This window comes from Mirounga leonina, unplaced genomic scaffold (genome assembly GCF_011800145.1).
Source record: "Mirounga leonina isolate KUSES-001 unplaced genomic scaffold, KU_Mleo_1.0 Mir_200, whole genome shotgun sequence".
NCBI classification, from domain to species: domain Eukaryota; kingdom Metazoa; phylum Chordata; class Mammalia; order Carnivora; family Phocidae; genus Mirounga; species Mirounga leonina.
Genome location: NW_023270503.1, coordinates 21,788,505 through 21,804,122, shown reverse-complemented (window position 1 = coordinate 21,804,122; position 15,618 = coordinate 21,788,505). Strand labels below are relative to the sequence as shown.

The following is a 15,618-nucleotide window of genomic DNA, read 5'->3' as shown; positions in this document are numbered from 1 at the left end:
AGGATGGACGAGGAGGATGGAGCGGGCACCGAGGAGTCAGGACAGCCCCGGAGCTTCATGCGGCTCAACGACCTGTCGGGGGCCGGGGGCCGGCCGGGGCCGGGGTCGGCGGAAAAGGACCCGGGCAGCGCGGACTCCGAGGCGGAGGGGCTGCCGTACCCGGCGCTGGCCCCGGTGGTTTTCTTCTACTTGAGCCAGGACAGCCGCCCGCGGAGCTGGTGTCTCCGCACGGTCTGTAACCCATATCCTCCAGGGCACGACGGCCGGGCTGGGGGGTCCGCAGGGGGGCGGGCCGCGCCGGCGGAGGGGACCGAAAGCCAGGTGAGTCGGAGAAGTGAGCCTCGAAGGTGGGCATATGAGAGGGGGGCTGCTAAGGGAGGGAGGGGGCTTCAGAGTGGGAGCAGAGACGCGAGCAGGTTTGTCTGATACCCCAGACGAGCCCCACCTCGGTACACACACCTCAGTCCTCCTTGGGGGGCTGGGATCCAGGCCAGGAAAAGAGAGGAGACGTGCCCCGCTGGTTTGTAGCTGGATGCTCTCCAGATGTGGGCAGGGGAGGGTCGTCATCCTCCAGATGTGGGAAGCTTCGGGAGCCTGGGAGCTCTACTCCGCCCGCCGCCCGTTAGCGAGCTGGGTTGGGTTTCCGAGTTTGGGGGGGTGGGGTGGGGAGGAAGCTGCGGGGACGGGGGAGGGGGGGCTGCGATCTCCTGGGTTTCCCTCCTGCCCCCGCTCCAAAGTTTGAGGTGGATTCTAGGGTCTGATCCCCACCCTCAACCTGGTCCTTGAGGCTGGGGTTTTTACTGACCCAGAGGGAGATGTTGGGGGGCGGGGACCAGGTCCTAACTCCCCCACCCCCACCCGCGGGTTGGAGGCACAACAAGGAGATTCCGGCGGCGGCTGATGTCAGGGGCGCAGAATGAGAACAAGATGTGGTGGTGAAGGGGAAGCTGTCTGCCCCCAGAGCTGGAGTAGAGACCCTTTCAGCTGGAGCCCACTGCCCGGTGCCTCCCTTCTTCCTAATTCTTCATTCAGAGCCGGGTGCTTTGTGTTGGGGTTGGGGAGTTTTGTGCTAGATTTTTGTCTTGTAGAGGGAAAGACTGTGGCGAGAGCTTTGGTCAGCGGGGGATGGGATTAAGCCGGTCCAAGTTATTACCCTGTCACAAATACAGAGTGCTCCTGCTTCTCGGCAGAGCAGGTATGGGAGACCGCAGCCTCCGAGAAAGTACTGGGGGAACAGTGAAGCTGTGAGCTGGTTGGCTAAGGAAGACTCGGGTCCAGCACCCCAGGGTCTACCCCTTGGCTGGGTTTGTGGAATGCAAGCCCCACATTCCGGGGAGATCCATTTGGCACTGCTCTCTATCCTCCTCCTGGTCTGGAGTGATAAGGGAGACCCCAGCCCCCTCAGCCCCCTGGCCTCTCCCCTTCAGCCCCTAGCACAAAGCGCCGCTTAACTAATGCAGGGCTCCCAGGCTCCGGGTGGGTCCCGTCACTGCCGGAAGGAAAGGGGGGGGGTGCGCTGCCATCCCCAGGCTTGACAGCTTCTCCTGACTCCTTCCTCTCAGCTCAGAGGCTCTTTTGGACCAGGGTGGGAGACCTCAGGTTTCCCTTGTAAACCCTAAGAGCCCAACCAGGACTCTGCTTTGAGGGAGGTGGGGGGAGCTTGGTGCCGCCCTCACTCTCCGCAGCTCTGCTGCGTCTAGTGCGCAAAGCAGGGATGTGAGCTTGGGTCCCCCCAACCCCCACCCTCTGCACCCCACAGATCTTTAGGAAGCTCCCCCCATTACACCCTCTCTCCATCCCTTACCCCTTCTTCCTTTCTCTCTGAGCTGCAGAAAGAGAGAGGTGGGGGGTCTCAGAGGGCTCTGACTCCCCCACTTCCGCACCCCTAGCCCCAGGCCCCTTTTCCCCTGGTTGAGATGGACATGGGGAACTAATGTCTGAGAAGATGGGTTCTGGGCTTCCCTCCTCTCTGCCCCTAACCACCTACCCTCTCCATGAATGGTGAAAAGCCCCATCCCCCTCCCTTCCTCCTCGGGAGTCCAGAAAGATAGAAAGGTAGAAAGATCTTCTCTCACCTTTCCCTCCCCCTCTAGAACAACCAGACCTCTCAGCCAGCATCTCCCCACCTGCCCTATCTCCAGGTGCTAGTGGACAGTCTGGGGGGCAGATTCCTTCCTTGAGGGGCTCTGGGAGGGAGCAAGTGGAGAGGGCTGGAATGAGGAAAGAGAGGTGGGACCCCAGTGCTCCTCTTGAGGATGGAGGAGCAGGCTTACATCTGGGGTGGTGGGAGTCTGGGGTGTGGGGCATTGGCATCACTAGGTCTAAGTCACTAAGCCTGGGTTGGCTGAGGATGGGTTGAGAACAGTTCCTTGGCCAAGGGGCTGCCTAAGCTGTGCCCCACGAATCCCATCACCCCTGAGCATCAAGGGAAACCTGTATTGTCATTGCCAGAGGGGCCCTGAGCTGACTCTTGGACTTCAGTCTTTCCCTTTCTCTCTTTTTGGTATCAGTGAAGCTTCCCATGGCTCCACAAGGTTCTCTGCACCTCTGGGTCTGAGGGACATAGGGACACCTCCCCCAATAACTGAAGCTAGTTGGATTTTTGTTGGCATTTTTCTCAGTCCCTCCTCCTTTAGCCGCTAACACACCAGGTTTCCTAGAGAGGAGATCTAGACCCAGGTAGGAAGTAGTGTGCTTGTGTGGAGGGAGGAGGGGGGGAAGGGAGGGCAGCAAAAGGAAGAGAGGCTCAGAAGTGCATGTGCTGGTACTGGGAAGACCAGGGGTACTCACATCAGTAGGGCCCCCCTCCTCCCCGGTTATAGGGGAGCGAGTTGGACTTTCCAGTATGTGTTTCTTGAAGTGTGAGGGAGCGCTTGGCCCCTCCCGGGAAGGAGATCCTGAGCATTCCCTCTCTGGCTGTTGTGTCACATCTGGAAGTTTGTGTAGGAGTTTCTCCAAGCTCAGAGCCCAGCACAGCTTTTTCTCATTTGGAAATCACAGGCTGGCATTTGGGATGCCGAGAGGGGGAGTGGGAGGGGGGCCAGAGGGGGAGAAGGGAGCCTGCCAGGAGTAGGGGGAGGAGAAGGGGGAGGCCCGAAAGGCAGGAGCCCTAATGGCTTCCAGAAGTGAGTGTGAGCGTGTGACTGCATCACTGTGTGTGCGTCTGGAGGGGAGGGGGCACCAGGAATTTCTGGAGTTTTCCTTGCCACTGTCCCAGTGCCCCAAGTTTGCCTGTTTCTCTTACCTAGGGACAAATCTCCATTTTGGTCCTCAGAGGAAATGGGAGGGGGTGTTCTTCCTGTCTCCTCACCAATTCCCTCCTCTCATTTTAAAACCCAAGACTCTCCAGAGGGGATTCTGGGGAGGGGGGCTGGGGAATTGAACAGGACTGGGGGAGCAGAGCACCTTCTGGCACTCCTTCTGCCCCAGGCCCACCTTCCGGCTGGGTCACACACCCACTCTACCCCGCGGAACTGTTGGGGGGCTCCCCATCACCCATAGTACCAACTGGAGCCATTCCTGGGATTACCCCCGCCACTCAACACCCCCTCACCTCTCACTCGCTCCCGCCCCAGCCCTCACCCCACCCTGCCTGCCTCAGCCAGGGTGGCGACAGACACAACTGCTCACACGTGTGTGTGCGCGCGCGCGCACTCACTCACACACACACACAGAGTCACAGACGTTTGAATCAGATTTCTGGCCTATTTCCCCTTCCAAAGATTCCAACAGGCCGGCTCTCTTGTGTCTCTGGGTCTCACGTCTCTGTCTCTGGGTGGGGCCGGCTGCCTTTCTTCAGGCTTCAGTTTTCAGTTCAGCTGGAAACCTCTCTCCCCACACGCCCACAGGCTGGAGCGGAGGAGACCACTGGGAAACAGGCTGTGGGAGTGGGGGCTTGGCTGGGGGAATCCCCCTTTCCATCTCCCCAGTGCCGGCCACACTGCTGAGCCCCTATATTCCACCCCACCCCTAGAACGCTGAATCCCCCCGCATAGATGCCAGCCTCTCCGTGGGGTGGGCGAGACAAGGATCCCACCTTCCCAACTCATAGTAGGAGGCCAGGATTCCTGGGTCCAAGCCCATTTCCTCCTCAGTGCTCCTCAGTCTCAGATTTCCAGGCTCCAGTTGGGGAGCGGGGCAGCTGGGTGGCCTGCTTCTGTTCTCAGTCACGCCTGAGCCCCCGTGCCCCTAGAGGTGCCCCAGGCCTCCTCCCTCCTCTCTCCACCTCCCTCTCCCTTACAGCTGCCAGGCTGGGCAAGGGCTCTAGATAAAGCCCCGTGGAGAGGACTCGGTTGTACAGTGAACATGCTCTAGTTCTCTCTCCTGGAGGGAGAAGAGGAGGAGGGATGGAAGTGGGTTTCTTCGCCCTGCCATTTCCTTTTTCTCTGCTTTTGATGGTGGGTTGTGGGGAGAAGAAAGAGCCTCCCCTCTCCTACCCACCTCCCCCTTTGGGATCCACTCCAGCCCGGACAGTTGCCATAGCAACAGTAGACATGTGACTGCACAGGTCTCTCATAGTCACTATGGCAACCAGTGTCCCCCGTTCCCTTGGTTGCTATGGGGATTTGTCACATGGTTTCCCCCCAACCTGATAACCTGTGGGTCTCCTGCTTTCCCTTCCCTGCATGAGGACAAGACAGCAGTCTGGTGAAGGGGAGTTCATGTGTGAGGGGTCCCTTTAATTGCCATAGCAACAAATCCACACCACCTGGTGACAAATCCTCCTGTTGTTATGGCAACAGAGGAACATCACACGGTGACATAAGGCCATGTTCCCAAGGAAACGAGCCCTACCCTGAGAAGGGTGAAAGACCCCCATCCTCATTAATTATTTCTCAATTCAGATTGTCCCAAATTTCCCTGTGCCTTAGTGTCTTCCCTGTCCATTGAAGTTTACCTGTAGGGAAAGGGGAAAGGTAGAGAGCGGATAGAACGTACCTGGGAGTGCGCTAAATTGCCAAGGGGGCCCCTTGAGAAGGGGTTTCCGTGGTTAAGAGCTGGAGATGGGGTTTGGAGGCAGAATCTAGCTATAAGAGGCCCCCATGTGAGCACGTAGAAGCTGAGGACAGAAGGAGTCCCGGCTCCTCTGTGGTGTCACTTCTGCCCCTCCCCTCCATAGTTATCAGTTGATCACTGTTGGGGCAAACAAGGCAGGAAAACATGAATGGGGAGATACACTGGCTTCTAAGCAGGGAGATTGATGATTGATCAGTTCATTTGTTCGTTCGTTTCCCGCACGTATTGATCATCTGCTGCATGCCAGGCACCACTGTCAGCTTTGTAGGGGATGCGGAGTGTCTCAGAGTGTCCCTGCCTCAGCGAGGGAGATGAGACCAGTGCACACAGATGGCATGACGGAATCACTGCTGTTCGAGGGGTCCAAACAGGTGTTCCGGGAGCCCCTCTTCCCAAGAGAACTACCCACGGTCCCCCTTGCAGCGATATCTGCTCACGTGGGTCCCTTCCCTCCAGAGGAGAGGAGGGGGCTAGCTTGGGAAAGCAGACCAAGCCTTGAGGGTAATTGTGTCCTTCCCTTTCCAGAGAATCACCCCGAGGGATCTCCCTTCCCATCTTCCTTTTTCCAGGGTGACCCCTGGCTGACCCCCCTTCTGGGGAGACATCCACTGGGCTCAGGCTCCACTCTGGAAAATAGCTACATGGAAACAGAGCACTCTCTTTATTTCTCCCTTCCATTTACTTACCCCAAAAACCTAGAACTATTTTTTTTTTTTACTCTTATTCTTGTGAGGAAGAGGCGGAGGCATGGGAAATTGCAGTACCTTGGCCTGTTTGGGTGCCTGTCGGTGGGAAGGGAGGTGAGGGCAAAGGGCCTAGGTGGCAGAGAGGTCTGGGAAGGGATTGAGGGCATCCTGAGCTGCAGGGTGGCCTGAGGTTCAAGACAGAGATGGGGGAGGGGTGGCTGAGACCAGCTGGGAGGAAAGTCCTGGGGTCCCCAGACAGAGCCTTCTCACTCCAGAAGTGAGGTTGTGACAGGAAGATTCCGCCTGCTCTAGGCCCTCTGCGCCCCGCACCCTGGCTTGGCGGGTCGTGTCATGGGCTGCCGGGACACCCTCCCCACCTTCCTCCCTGAGGCCCCTCCTTTGCCCAGTCTCCACTTTCTGCTCCCTTCTGTCCTCTTTGTTCTCCCCACCCCGTATTTTCTTTGAGAAAAAAAGAATGCTAGGTCACTTATCTGTGAGTCCAGCGTCCAGAACCTTCTAAGGTCCAGTGGCCACTTTGTACATTCTCCTGTTGATGGGCTGGAAGTGAGCCCCTTAATAAAATCCACTACGTGGAAAGACTCGGGGTCCGTGTGTGCAGAGTACTGTCTACTCTGCGTGGGCTGGGGACTCATATCTAGCCCAGGGCAGTGGGTCCTCATTATTTAAATGTGGGAGTGTGCCTGGAGGCCATCTGAGCGCTCCGAGAGGCCAGGGGGCGGGTGGGTGGTGGCAGCGTCTGGCCCCGGTACTGGGGTGAAGGAGAGCTACCGCCGTGGACCCTCTTGCCCGCTTCTGCCCATCCGCCTGGTGCCAGGGCGCCCTGACGGCCCTCCCCTGCGCGCCAGAGCCACTGCAGAAAGAACTGTCCCAGATCAGGAGCTTGGACGCCTCGGTCTCCTCCCGGCTTCTCCCATGACCTTCAGTGCAGCGCTTTGGCTCTCCCGGGCCTCAGTGTGCTTGGGTTCCGGGGAAGAACGTGATCTACCCCGGAGAGCTCGCGGGGCTGTTGTGAGCATCAGATGTGGCATGGCGTGAAAGCGCTTGGTAAGCTGTAAGGCAGGCATAATCCGACTTTAGGTTTGTGTCACACATTCACTACATTCTCTCATTTGCTTCTCACATCTTCCCTGTGAGGTAGGGAGCATAGGATTCAGATTCAGCAGCACGCTCCTGGTGTCTGGCATTTCCGCCGGCACGATTGATTTTATCCCCCAAATGGCTTGTGCAAATTGCCAGGGTATTTGTGCCTTTGCCTACCTTACAGCTGAGGAGGCTGGGTCCGGAGAGGGGTTGGGCCAAGGTGGGCCTGGGCCTGGGCCGGGCTCACTCAGACACTTGGGCCTGCCCTTTGCACCTGGCTCTGTCTCAGATGGGGGTGGGGGAAGGACAAGAAGCAGGAGGTGCAGGGGGGGCGGTGCAGGGGGGCACGGGCATGGCTCCAGCCCTGGCCAGCAGTTTCCTTGACGCCCCCGCCCCGGATACTTGGTTTGAGCGCATCAGCATGTTGGTCATCCTTCTCAACTGTGTGACCCTGGGCATGTTCCGGCCATGTGAGGACATCGCCTGTGACTCCCAGCGCTGCCGGATCCTGCAGGTGTGTGTGTGCACATGTGTGTGGGTGTGTGTGTGTGTGTGTGTGGCGGAGTGTGGGGGTGGGCAGCTCCTGAGCTGAGTAAGTGCAGACACCGTCTCTGGGGGAGGCCCTGACCTCGATGGTGGGGGAGGGAGTGGGGGGGTGTCCTCCCCCCCAGTTTCAAAAGCCTCTCGTCCCCATATCAGGCCTTTGATGACTTCATCTTTGCCTTCTTCGCGGTGGAGATGGTGGTGAAGATGGTGGCCTTGGGCATCTTCGGGAAAAAGTGTTACCTGGGAGACACTTGGAACCGGCTTGACTTCTTCATCGTCATTGCAGGGTGAGTGCAGGGGCTAGAGGTGGGAGAGCAACAACCAGATCAGTGCCCACCCCAGGGCCCAGGGTTCTAGGCCCCAGCACTGCCGCCCCCCCCACCCGCCGCCCCCATGCCCAGCCCACTTCTGGCCATGCTTTCTCCCCGGCTGTCCACTCCGGGTCCGAGGCTGTCCTGCCTGGAACGCTCAAGTCCCTGCATCCACACCATCCTCTGTTCATTCCCCGATGGGGATCTGTCCTTGGCTTGGGGGTGGCCTTGCCCCCAGGGAGCCGGCTCTTCGGGGTCCCTTGGTGGAGGAGGGGGAGGAGTCAGAGGTTTGCTGCCCCACTGCAGCAGGATTCCTCATTGACCTCTTTTGACCCCCACGGCGGCCTCAGACTCAAAGGGCCTCCCTTTGGGCCCCTCCCTGCAGGATGCTGGAGTATTCGCTGGACCTGCAGAACGTCAGCTTCTCAGCTGTCAGGACAGTCCGTGTGCTGCGACCGCTCAGGGCCATTAACCGGGTGCCCAGTGAGTGATCCCTTGGCCCTCAGCCCCTGGACGGAGAGCCCACAGAGGAAATATGGAAATCCCAGATCCCACCCCTACCACTTGACCGCTCACCGGCCTCCTCGGGGCCTGGCAGTCCGAGGCAGACCTCATCACAGAGGGGCTCAGTGGGGAGCCAGGGCCACTGGAGCTAAGTGGAGCCACCCCCCACCTGCCTGTGGCCCTGTGAGTCACCTGGAAAGACCGTCCCCCTTATTTTAGCCTGATTTGGGGTCAGAGTCTCAGACATGTGTCAGATGACCCCTTCCCTTCAGCTAGAAGACCGCTCCCTGCAGGGGGATAGGGGTGAGTGGGAACAGGGTAGAGAAGCTGGTAGGCCAGGAGGGGTGGGTACAACGTGGAATGGCCTTTTATACCTAGAACAGCCTCTCACGCAGTCAGGCTCTCGTCGGCGAGACCATACTAGCCACACTGAGCATGACTTGTCTCCAGACAAGGCCACTCCATGTCTCACCCTCCACCTGTATCCCCTTCCTCCTTCCTACCCCCTTCCAACCTGCTGCCACAACTGACTGCGGGACCATTATCTAAATTAAACCGCATTGGTTTCCTGAGCCAGCCAAGCTTTGGCAGCTCCAGCTCCCCCTACATCCTGCCCCCCCAACCCTTGCTCAGGCCCCCTTGACAAGTCCCCAAACTACAGAGACTGCAAATGGTCTCCTCTGCAGTCCCGGGAGTTGGGGGGGCCGGGGCATGTTTCTGGGGCTCTGTGCCTGATGTGGCGGCAGCCCCCCGTGCTGTGCGTGCGTGCGTGCGTGTGCGTGTGTGTGTGCGCGTGTGTATGAGATGCAGCTGCCTTTGGGTGGGCAGAGCTGCTCAGTGTGTCCTCCGGGCTTTGGGGCATTAGTGCTAACAGGAGCTGCAGATGAGGGGCATGCATGCTCTCGCCTCCCCTCCCACCCCAGGTGATGGTTGGCAGATTTATAGGCCTCTGTCTAACCACCAGTGTAATTCCCTTAATGCAAACCCCGAGGAATTGATCTCAGTTGGAGCACTGAGGAGCTGAAGGAGGATGGGGCTGGAGGAGGGGGTGAAGGACTGAGTGAGAAGGCCGGGCTGGAAAGCCCAGGCAGGATGGCTGCAGGCACCAGGAGGGTTAATTAGCTGCTGTTTAGACGCTTTTGCCCTGGAGGGGCAGGGGACCGTGAGTGGCACTTCAGACCAGCCATTAGAGGTCTGTGTGCTTAACAAGGGCTTGGTGGCCTGGGGGTGGCTCAGACCATGTGGGGTGATGGGGTCCTGGGCCTGGAGTGAGGAGGGAGGGCAGTATCTCCAGCAGGGCTTGGCGGGGCGGGGCTGTGGTGGCTTTCCCTGCAGAGGGACTTGTTAATTGAGAAGATGGACTTATGTCTCCTCGCCCCCAGTGTGGGGATCTGCATCAACAGAGAATGGACTCGGCAGGGGGCTCAGAACCATAGTGAAGCTCAGGGCATCTGGACCCTTGCTGAGGGTCTGGCTCTCAAAATGAGATTCCTTCTTTGCTGACATTCCTCCTGGAGTTTTCTGCCTCAGTTTCCCCAATGACTGCAATGGTGCTATCTGATGACTTAGAAAGGTCAGGTGATTGTGTCGGGTGAGAGAAGGAGGTAGGAAGCGAGTGTGTGTGTGTGTGTGTGTGTGTGTTGGGAGGTGGGATCCAGAAGCAGAATGCTGGGCAGCTCTGTGATACTGGACAAGTCATGTCGGTCCTCTGAGCCTCCTCGATCCTCATCTGTAAACTGAGATGATGTGGGGAGTTAGGTGGGGTGCAGTGCAGGAGACAGGAGCTTTGGAAACCTTGATCACTCTGGCTCATCCTTGGTGGTACTGTGCGCTGATTAATATGGATGGGCCAAGAGGGATAGTGGGCAGGGGCTAGGGACTGCCAGGCCTGCCTGTGGAGTTAGAGGTGTCTGTTGGTCTCCCCTCCAGCTTGAGCCGGGCGTCTCAGCCCCAGAAACCCCGATGGGCCCCCTCTGGGAGTGCTGCCAGGCCTGTGGCAGCCAGCCTAGCCCGGCCAGCCTGGCACCCCCAGCGTGGCTTCTGCCCCCACAGGCATGCGCATCCTTGTCACGCTGCTGCTGGACACACTGCCCATGCTGGGCAACGTCCTGCTGCTCTGCTTCTTCGTCTTCTTCATCTTCGGCATCGTTGGCGTCCAGCTGTGGGCAGGGCTGCTTCGTAACCGATGCTTCCTGCCGGAGAATTTCAGCCTGTGAGTGTCGCCCAGGATGGCGGTGACCCGGGGGTATTTGTGGGGCTGGGACCCACCTCAGTCCCTGTTGCCGTTGACATGGCTGTTTTCACATCGGTGACATGTCTGGTTCTCAAACTCGGCTGCACACTGGAGTCAACTGGGGAATTAAAAACAAATTCCTGAGGCCTGGGTCCCCTACAGGCTCTGATTTCATCGGCCTGGGGTTCAGCATGGCCTTGGGGAGCTTACAAGCTCCGCCGTGAGCCTGATGTGCAGCCACGTTAGAAAACTATCACCCTGGGACATAACCTTCCCTCGCCCCCACCCTGGAATTTCACACTCGGTCCGCACACTCCTGGCGCCCGCCAACCCACACCCACAAATCCCCGCCCCCGCCCGATGCGTGCCCGACTCTCATCCCTGCCCTGCTCACCCTGCAGGCCTCACTGCACCCATGCAGCTCATCCTTCCTGGGAACTCTCCCCGGAGACCCCTGCTCCCAGCTCCTCCCTGTCCCCCCTGCAGCCCCCTGAGCGTGGACCTGGAGCGCTATTACCAGACGGAGAACGAGGACGAGAACCCCTTCATCTGCTCCCAGCCGCGGGAGAACGGCATGCGCTCGTGCAGGAGCGTGCCCACACTGCGCGGCGAGGGTGGCGGCGGCCCCCCCTGCAGCCTGGACTATGAGGCCTATAACAGCTCCAGCAACACCACCTGCGTCAACTGGAACCAGTACTACACCAACTGCTCCGCAGGGGAGCACAACCCCTTCAAGGGCGCCATCAACTTCGACAACATCGGCTATGCCTGGATTGCCATCTTCCAGGTGGGACAGCCGGGTACTGAGACGTTCCCCAGAACACAAGCGCCAGGACACAGTCCAGCCTCAGAGCGGTCGTCCTCAGGGCTGGGAGGGGGCCGGGGCCTCTGAGGAGACCGCAGGAGGCTTTAGGGGGGCCCTCCCGGGTCAGCCTGTCCCTCTGCACCCTCCCCAGGTCATCACGCTGGAGGGCTGGGTCGACATCATGTACTTTGTGATGGATGCTCATTCCTTCTACAATTTCATCTACTTCATCCTCCTCATCATCGTGAGTGATTCCTTGGGCCCCTGTGGGCAGGGGGATCCCGGGGAAACAGGTGGGGAGAATCCAGAGAGGGACTAGCTTGGTCTCAGGGACAGGTCCCACAGAGACTCAGGCAGAGAGGGCACCAGTCGTGAGGAGTCAGGAGGAAATCCAAGGTCAAGGCTTGGTTCTATCACTTAGTACCTTGGGCAAGTCATTCCCCATGAGCCCTCTAGCCCCACCGCAGGCCTCTGCTTCTTCATCAGTAAAATGGGTGGTTCTCAACCCAGGGGGCATTTGGAAACAGCAAAGGGTGGTCCTGTTTTTCACGAGGTCTAGGGGACCACTCCCGGCATTTGGTTGGGGGGCGGGGGAGAGATGGTAAACATCCTGACATGACAGTCCCGCAAACACAGAATTGTGCCACCCAGACTCCCTGGCATTCAGTGTTGAGAAACACTGCACGACCTCTTGTTCCTTCCAGCTCAGAAGCTCCAAGGCTTCATGAGGGCAGAAGACAGAGGCGAGAGAAGCAATGTTTAATAGTTGTCATCCTTACCATTCCTAGTTCATAATTGAACGGCTACTACTTACAGCTAATATTTATTGAGCACTTACGATGCACCAGTCCTGCTGTCAGCACTTTTTATGTGCTGGTGCCTTTAATCCTCACCACGATCGCATCATCATCTCCATTTTACCGAGAGGAAACCCACGTTTCCTCGTTTGTCCGACCCTGTCATGGGCTCCGTGTGTGCCGTGGATTGATCTGGCCGGGCAGGCGTTGTTGTTGATGTGCGCTGTGACATCTTCTGCCTGCTTAGTCCTCACAGTCCCCCGGGCGGTGGGGCAGGCCAGCGGGGAAGTGGCCCCATCTCCTAAAGGAGAACTCTGAGCTTCAGAGGGTCCGGTCACTGGGCTGAGGAAGTGGCCGGGGCCGAGAATTCCAACCCCAGGCTATGGGCTCCAAGTCCAGCCCTTCTCCAGGTCACCAAGAGGCCAGTGACAGAGCCAGAGAGAGGGACAGATATTGAGAGAGAGAGATTAAGACAGAGGTTAAGATCTACTCGGGACCTAGGGCAAACCCTGGAGAGAGGTGGAGACAGACAAAGGCCGCTCTTGGCGAGAGGCAGAGGGTGGGTCCTCGGAAAGAACCAGTCCTCCAGGCCACCCCCTCCTGCCCCTGCATGTGGAAGCGGGTCAGGTTTGGGACCTGTTCCCGTCCCCCACCATCACCTGGGGGGTGGCAAAGTCAGCATCTCTGGGAAGCATGGTCTTTTCAGTATGCTTCTCTCCCTGGGCTTAGAGGAGGGGAAGGAAGCAGACAGGGTGGTAAGGGGCCTAGTTTCCACCCACACACCCCGTGAAAAATCTTCCAAACAGCTCTCTGGAATCATATTAGTGAAGCTAATTATCATAATTACTAGGACACAATCTAGAAAAAAAAATCTGCTTTGTCACCATAAATATTCATTTCCTTCATTCTGGTTTGTTGTCCCAGTGATGGCCATCCGGGAGTTCTGGAGAAACTGAGGCACGGGGACAGGGATGAGGGAGTATGGGCAAGTCAGGGCGGCAGCTTGGCTAGTCTGTAGGGATCGGGGTTCAGCCCATCACCTGGCTTGGGGAGGGGAGAGGCGCAGGGAAAGAAGATACAGAAGGCCAACAATCAGGAGGATAGTGAGGCCCCATGGCTGAGGGTCTCACCCCAGGGCGTGCAGCTAGAAGTGGGACTAAATGCAGAGGTCTTGGGAACAGTGTTTTTGCCAAGACCTCGAAGGCTCAACCCAACGTGAGAACCCCATGTCCCCAAGATTGCACTCATCTCTACAGCCTTCTCTGCTCCTAACGGGAACTGGATAGGGGTGCTCAGAATCTCCATGGCTGGCCATGGTCAGGGGCAGGGAATTTGGGAGAAATCCTTGCAGGATACCATCGCGATCAATAACAATGCCTTGGAATTCCATAGAGCTTGGTTCAAGTCTCAGCTTTGTGTGTGTTAGCTGAATGATCTTGGGCAAATGCCTTTACCTCTCTAAGCCCGTTTCCTCACCTGTCAGACAGAGGTTATAAAAGTATCACCTCTTGAGACTGTCACGAGGATAAAATGAGATCATGCTTGGACAGTAACAGCCCAGCGCCTGGCGTGTAGGACGTGCTTGGGATGCGGTGACTCGCCTTGCGGTTCCCTTTTCTTCAGGACATCTCCTCTTGCTCTCCCCACCCCAACAGGTGGGCTCCTTCTTCATGATCAACCTGTGCCTGGTGGTGATCGCCACGCAGTTCTCAGAGACCAAGCAGCGAGAAAGCCAGCTGATGCGGGAGCAGCGCGTGCGGTTCCTGTCCAATGCGAGCACCCTGGCCAGTTTCTCCGAGCCAGGCAGCTGCTACGAGGAGCTGCTCAAGTACCTGGTGTACATCCTCCGGAAGGCGGCCCGCAGGCTGGCCCAGGTCTCCCGGGCAGTAGGCGTGCGGGCCGGGCTGCTGAGCAGCCCAGTGCCCCGTGCAGGCCAGGAGCCCCAGCCCGGCGGGAGCTGCTCTCGCTCCCACCGCCGTCCATCCGTCCACCACCTGGTGCATCATCACCACCATCACCACCACCACTACCACCTGGGCAATGGGACACTGCGGCCCCCCCGGGCCAGCCCGGAGATTCAGGACCGGGATGCCAGTGGGTCCCGCCGGCTCATGCTGCCACCGCCCTCGACGCCCGCCCTCTCCGGGGGCCCTCCGGGGGGCGCAGAGTCTGTGCACAGCTTCTACCATGCCGACTGCCACCTGGAGCCAGTCCGCTGCCAGGCACCCCCTCCCAGGTCACCATCTGAGGCATCGGGCAGGACTGTGGGCAGCGGGAAGGTGTACCCCACTGTGCACACCAGCCCTCCCCCAGAGATGCTGAAGGAGAAAGCACTAGTGGAGGTGGCCCCCACCTCTGGACCCCCCACGTTCACCAGCCTCAACATCCCGCCCGGGCCCTACAGCTCCATGCACAAGCTGCTGGAGACACAGAGCACAGGTGAGAACTCTGGGGAGGGGGGGCATGCTGGGGCCCTGGCCTAGGGGCCAGGTGGTATCCCAGAGAGGACGGGGGGCCCCTGATTCCCATGCTGCCACTCGAGGCCTTGGGACCTTCAATCAGTCCCGCCGCTTCTTTGAGCCCTGAGTTTCTCATCCCTTCAAGTGGGAATCTTAATTCTTGTGTTGTAATGAGAATAATAACTATCGTGGGATGAGCACCTGCTATATGCTCTGCTCTATGCTGTTTGCAAGAAGACCTAACAGTTGTTGACCAACTATTCTGTGCCTGTCGCGTGCTTTGCAGGCGGAATCCCATTGGATCCTCTCAACAGTTTAGATGATAAGCTTTCTTGCCGTCCCCGTTGTACCGGCGAGAAAAAGGAGGCCTGGAGAGGTTGCTTGACTTGCCGGCTCAAGGTTGTGCCCCTGGTTAGGTGTGACCTCAGGGCCATCTGGCTCTGAGGCCCCGAGGGGAAATGGTGTGTGACCATGGCCAGCCTCGCGCCCCACACTAAGGAGACTCTTGTGAACATGAGTTTCATTGGCTCCCCACGGGGAGACTGGGGGCCTAGAGCAGCAAGTCCTCAGGGGGCTGCTAGTTTGGTGGGAGGAACACCCGGTGTCACAGGGGAAGTGAGACACTCGCTGCCTGTGGGTGTCCTCCCTACCCCCCGTCAGACAAGGGCGGCGAGCCCTCCCCCGAAGACAGACTCACTGTAGCCGAAGCCCAGGGTTTCAGGAAGGATGTGGCACGTGGGAGCAGTGGGATATGTGTAGGATGTCATGTGGGAATGTGGGCCGGGACAGGAAGGTGCCGTCACAGAACACCCTGGGAAGGGCTCCCGCGCCCGCTTTCTGGCCACCCTGCCGTGGAATGGAAGCCAGTCATACACATGCATGTTTCAGTCCCCTCCTGTGTAGAAGGCAGGGCTGGGGCCGTGGTCATTGCCGGCGAGCCCTCCCGTTGCGGTCAGAAGGAGAAACCTTGTTGGGTGCTTCCTGGGGCCCGGGCCCTGAGCAAGATGCCTGCACCTCACCCGACGTGCTTTCCCGGGAGCTCTCCGAGCTTCCCTCCAGCGCTCAGACTCTAGGATCCAAGCCAGATTTCAATGGCCGTGGTGTCTTGGGCTAGGTCACTGCGTGCATGAGTGTGTGCGGCCTGGTGTGTGCACGAAGGT

The 15,618-nt window shown here is 58.7% G+C and overlaps 1 protein-coding gene across 2 annotated transcripts in view; it reads left to right on the top strand.

Moving 5' to 3' along the window:
* The first annotated feature begins 3 nt into the window (after window positions 1–3).
* CACNA1G (calcium voltage-gated channel subunit alpha1 G) overlaps window positions 4–15,618 on the top strand; it is a 61,530-nt gene continuing 45,915 nt past the window's right edge. For both annotated transcript variants that reach the window (XM_035026847.1, XM_035026846.1), the window contains exons 1-8: window positions 4–242; window positions 7,206–7,317; window positions 7,503–7,636; window positions 8,046–8,143; window positions 10,217–10,376; window positions 10,884–11,184; window positions 11,354–11,446; window positions 13,655–14,438. In XM_035026847.1, the coding sequence (XP_034882738.1) occupies window positions 4–242; window positions 7,206–7,317; window positions 7,503–7,636; window positions 8,046–8,143; window positions 10,217–10,376; window positions 10,884–11,184; window positions 11,354–11,446; window positions 13,655–14,438 (1,921 nt within the window). The remainder of the gene's footprint in view (window positions 243–7,205; window positions 7,318–7,502; window positions 7,637–8,045; window positions 8,144–10,216; window positions 10,377–10,883; window positions 11,185–11,353; window positions 11,447–13,654; window positions 14,439–15,618) is intronic.